We start from the raw sequence: 4,694 nt of genomic DNA, 5'->3' as shown, positions 1-4,694 counted from the left end.
GAGAGGGAGAGGGAGAGGGAGAGAGGGATAATTACACTTGGTAGTGGCGAAGCCACTGATGACTAGGGCTGACAAGCCCTAGTGTTGGGTGAGCGCGTTCCACACGCTCACCCCTAGGCACGCCTGACACAGCAGGGGATAAGGCCCCAGTCCTGGTCAAGACAAAAGAGACACGGAGACACAAGGCTCACGCCTTCTCCACCAAAAGAAAGCACAACAGCCAGCAGGCTAGGGCGCAGCCTCAGAGGGGCAGACACAACTGCCTCCTTCACACCACACCACACGTACACACCAGACCAAAACACACGCCAGGAAAACACCGCCCGCCAAGGCCAGAAACACACACAAGGCCGCCCCGCCACAAACAACACCCCTGGCCACAACAGAGGGAAAGCAAGGCACTTAGGGCGCATAAAGCAAGCTAACCAAGCCCCCTCAAAAGGACCAGCAGGGGCCGCTCTCTGGCGGAAACCACACCCTGCATCGCTGGCCCTGGCGAAGCCCCCCAGCCCAACCACAAACATAAACAGAAAACAGAAAGCAGAAACCCTGACCCTCTCTAGCCCACCCTCATGCACCTGCGGAACCGTGCTTAGTCCTCGTCACTGTCCGTGATGGCCTGAGCGGGTTGTCCCGCGTTCATACCTGTGTGACAGCGCAACTGGCCGTTTACTACTCTCAGGAAGGGATGCTGCGCACCCACTTGATCCCAGCCCTTCCGCGGCACTCCCAGTGCTGTGAATGCTTTTAAGCGACCCCACAAGTCGATCACTGCCGTGTCAATCGCTTGTTGGGTGTCCGTCTGTATTTGAGCCTGTTGTTGCTGCTGCTGCTGCGGCTGCTGCTGCGGCTGCTGCTGCGGCTGCTGCTGCGGCTGCTGCTGCGGTAACTGGCCCTGCTGTAGAGGTTGTTGCGGCAGTGGTGCTGTGGCAGCGTTGGCTAGGCCACGGCGCCTTGCGGCATACAGTGCGCACCGCCCCCTCTCCATAGCCGCTAACGCCGCCATAGCCACTACATCCCACACTGCTTGTTGCACGCCAGCCGGGGCCTCAAACAACCACACCTGCTCCCTGGTGGGCGGGGCCGCAAGCTGCGCTGCGAGCTGCTGCACAACCGCCTGAGCTACTGCGCACTGCCAAAACGCGTGTAGCCTGGGGCTGTGGGTTGGCGTCACACCGCATCCACACGGCACCGGACCAGGTGCATGTGTGAGATGCGTGTTACCGGCAATGCCAATGCCATCGATTGACACCCGCCAAGCTGTCTCCTTGTGGGCATTCTCCCAGCGTATCCGCCAGAGCCGGTCGAAGGGGGGAATCCAGCGTTGTGGGGGGGCTGCTGGTGGTGTCTCGCGCGCCTCAGCTGCATATGCCGTGTGCAGTTGACTGCGGGCTACCCCGACGTCTCCCAGCTGCATGACGGTAGCAACACATACAGACAGCTTCTCCAGCGCCAGGGGTTGCTGCATGCCAGGTATCCTCCAGCCAAGGCAAGGCATGATCAGCCGAACCACTGCCGATTCCGAGGGCGGGGCGGGGCCCAACCCAGCCTGGAGCCGTTCCTGCACTGCACGTGCTGCTGCCAGCCAGGTCTCTGGTATGTCTGCTGCAAGGCTATTCAGGCCCTCGAGTGCCGGCTGCTCGCGTAGCTGCGTCTCTGGGTCAAGGTGCTGCCGCACCCATTCCTCCCATGCCACACCCCCAGTCGCTCCCACTGGCCGTGTTGCCCGCCATGCTGCCGCCGCTGTCAGTGCTTGCACCAGGTCACCTACGGTGCGCAGGTGGCGACACGCTGCGAGGCGTGTATGGTGTGCCTCAAGGCCAGGCCGTCGGGTGTGGTCACCCTCAGGCAGGAGCGGATTGCCCCACAAAGGTGCTGCCCAGCACCAGTCGCCTGGCGCTGGTGGCGGCGTCCTCACCGCTCTCACAGGCGGGAGATGGCCCAAAGCCTCATAGATGCGCTGCAAGTCGCCCGGCAACTGGCATCCCATGGGTCGGACGTCAGGGCGGGCTGTGAGCATGGTCCATGGGCGCAGCGAGGGATGGTGCCGTTGTAGGCTGAGGGCCACAACGCGGTGCAAGGGGTGGTGTTGCTCCGTGGGCGCGGCAGCTTCTGCCTGGACGAGTCGGGCCGCCCACAAGGCCTCACGGCCCCGTAGGTGCGCTCGGAGCGGCAGCATTCCGAAGCCACCCACCACCGGCGGCCCAGCCAGCATTGAGGAGGGGATGCCCGTTAGCCGCCGCTCCGTGTCATTTGGCCCGAGTCGCCTATCTGCTGCTCGCGCAGCAAGGCGTTCTAGCTGGTCAATTGTGTCGCCAGGCATGCCAGCGTGCTCTGCATGCCACGTGAGCATGGAAAGGGCATAGCCGGATACCCCTGCCGCTCTCCCGAAGGCAGACAGTGGCAGGTGGGCGAGAACCTGCATACGCCGTTGAGCGTCCACTGCTTTGGTTGCCCAGTCCAGCTGAGGCTGCTCTGACGTATTGGAAATAGGCAGGTTCAGAGCTGTGGCTGTGGTCACCACCGCCAGTCCGCAGATGCGCTCCTGCTCCCCTGCTGGCGGCGGCGGTTGCCCGCCTGCAGTCCCTGCTCCGGCCGGGGTCCCACCCGCCCCAATGCGCAGCAGCTGCACCTTTGATAGGTTGAGCCGTTGCCCCTGAGGCGTGCTGGAAGGTGTGCATGGCGGCCAGGAAAGCCACAACCTCCTGCTCGCCCTCCAGCAGCGCCTTAGTGTCGTCCGCATACTGCACTGCTGCCACACGTTGGAGATCTGTCGGGTCAAGCCGTAGGCCGACGCCTTTGTGCCGTAACCAGCATAGTAGCGCATGCGCTACAAACAGGTACAGCAGCGGCGACAGCGGGCAGCCCTGGCGTACGCCAGCCATCATGGACACGGGCTGGGAGTGGGCACCTTGGACCTGGGCTCGCGCATGTGTGTCCGCCAGCAGCGTGTGCACCCAGCCACGAAGGTTAGGGCCTGCACCAGCGGCCTCCATGGCCTCTGACAGGAACGTCCGGTCCACGGTGTCGTATGCCTTTTCAAAGTCCAGAAAGGCAATGAGGCCCTGCCGCCCCTGCTGTCGCAGGAGGTGCGGCAGGAGGCGGAGAAACAGGGCTCCATTGCCAATCAGGCGTTTGGGGAGGAAGGCTGTCTGTTCCGGGTCGATGACGCGTGCTAGCGCCGGGCCCAGGCGGGTAGCCAGGGCCTTAGCCAGGATGCGGTAGTCAGACCCCAGGAGTGTGATGGGGCGGTAGTTGCCTGGCTCGGTCACGTCGCCCTTCTTGTAGATCACCGAGATAACTCCTTCTGTGAAGCGATGTGGCATCTGTCCCGTGTGGCCGATGGCTGTGTATAGTGTGGCGAGCAGGGGGCCCAGCTGTGCCCGATAGGCCTTGTACAGGTCCGCCGGGATGCCGTCCCACCCGGGCGCCTTGCCTGGCTGAGTCTGCTTGAGCGCCTTCTGCACCTCCTCACATGTGACGGTGAGGCCACCCGCTGTGGTGTCATCCTCGGTTGTCAGCTGAGCCCCATGGTCCCGGACTGTCTGTAGCACAGCTGTGCGGGCGGCTACTGTCGTGGGCGGCTGGGCGCTGATTCCAGCGAAGAAGTCCGCAAGGCGCTGGGCTTTCTGGATCGGGTCCCCAACCAGCGCACCATGGGCGGTCCGGAGCGCAGGTGGGCCAGCATTACTCCCGCTGGGACGGTCATGCGCCAGCACCCGGGTCAGGACTCGGCTAGGCCGTTCACCGCTGTGTAACCAGGCTACACGCGCCTTGTGTGCGGGGTGTGCGGCATCAGCCCTCGTTGCCGCCTGTACCTCACTAGCTGCATCCACCAGGGCCATCCGGGTCGCCTGCGTGGGATTGCTGTGGTGTGCGGCCTCTGCTGCTGTTTGGGCGGCCTGCGCTGTCCGTGTCCGCTGCCCATGTTCAAGCCGCCGCATTTGGGCTACTCGGTTCAGCTGTGCGACTTTCACCGACAGCCGCATTTTGAACAGCGGCCACCACGCGAGTAGGGCTTGCCGCTGGTCGTCCTCAGTTGGTGCGGTCCCGGCTTCCGCTTCCAGCCAGCCCTCCAGCTGCTGCCGAAGGTCGGGGTGCTGGTGGAAGAAAAGCCGCATGCGGCGCCGGGCCCGGCCCTTCCCGGGGCCAGGGCTGGGTGCCGGGAGCAGGTCGATAAAGGCTGGCCGGTGGTCAGAGCTGGACACCAGGGCTATGTCTGCATGGCAGACGGCTGCTGCTGCTGCTGCCGACACGTAGATCCGGTCTAGCCGGGACCCACCCTTTACTGGTGCGCGGTATAAGTGCGAGTAGCGCCGGGCTGTAGGATGGCGGTGCCGATACATGTCCACCATCTGTGGTTGGTCAGCCGCCCGCAGTAGCGTTGCTAGGGGTGCATCGCCCGGCCGGCCCCCTGGGCCGGCAGACCTGTCTAGCGCTGGGTTCTCCACAAAGTTGAAGTCACCTGCCCAGATCACCACCTCCCCCGCTGTGGCAGCCGCACTGAGCGCAGCTTGTGTGCGGAGCTGGCTGATAAGCTCCCGCTTTGCCTGCTCTGCTGCCTGCGTTGATGCTGCTGGGAAGTAGGTGTTGGCAATGGTGATTGAGCGGCCGCCCCACCTGAGCTTCAGGACTGCGAGGCGGCCTGCAAGCATGGCTGTGGGCACTGGGCTGAGGGCAGGGGCTGTGAAGGT

General features: G+C 64.1%; 1 protein-coding gene across 1 annotated transcript in view; it reads right to left on the bottom strand.

Annotated features, from left to right (window-relative positions):
• Positions 1-19: 19 nt before the first annotated feature.
• The window catches only part of CHLRE_40g760247v5 (uncharacterized protein), a 5,568-nt gene continuing 893 nt past the window's right edge, over positions 20-4,694 (bottom strand). The window contains exons 2-6 of the mRNA XM_043073044.1: positions 4,024-4,671; positions 2,633-3,591; positions 2,195-2,334; positions 704-898; positions 20-619 (exon numbers count right to left, since the gene is read on the bottom strand). Of these exons, the coding sequence (XP_042914031.1) occupies positions 593-619; positions 704-898; positions 2,195-2,334; positions 2,633-3,591; positions 4,024-4,671 (1,969 nt within the window). The 3' untranslated portion in view covers positions 20-592. The remainder of the gene's footprint in view (positions 620-703; positions 899-2,194; positions 2,335-2,632; positions 3,592-4,023; positions 4,672-4,694) is intronic.

Source organism: Chlamydomonas reinhardtii (genome assembly GCF_000002595.2).
Source record: "Chlamydomonas reinhardtii strain CC-503 cw92 mt+ unplaced genomic scaffold scaffold_40, whole genome shotgun sequence".
NCBI lineage: Eukaryota > Viridiplantae > Chlorophyta > Chlorophyceae > Chlamydomonadales > Chlamydomonadaceae > Chlamydomonas > Chlamydomonas reinhardtii.
The sequence above is the reverse complement of the archived record's forward strand: the minus strand, read 5'-3'. Positions and strand labels throughout refer to the sequence as shown.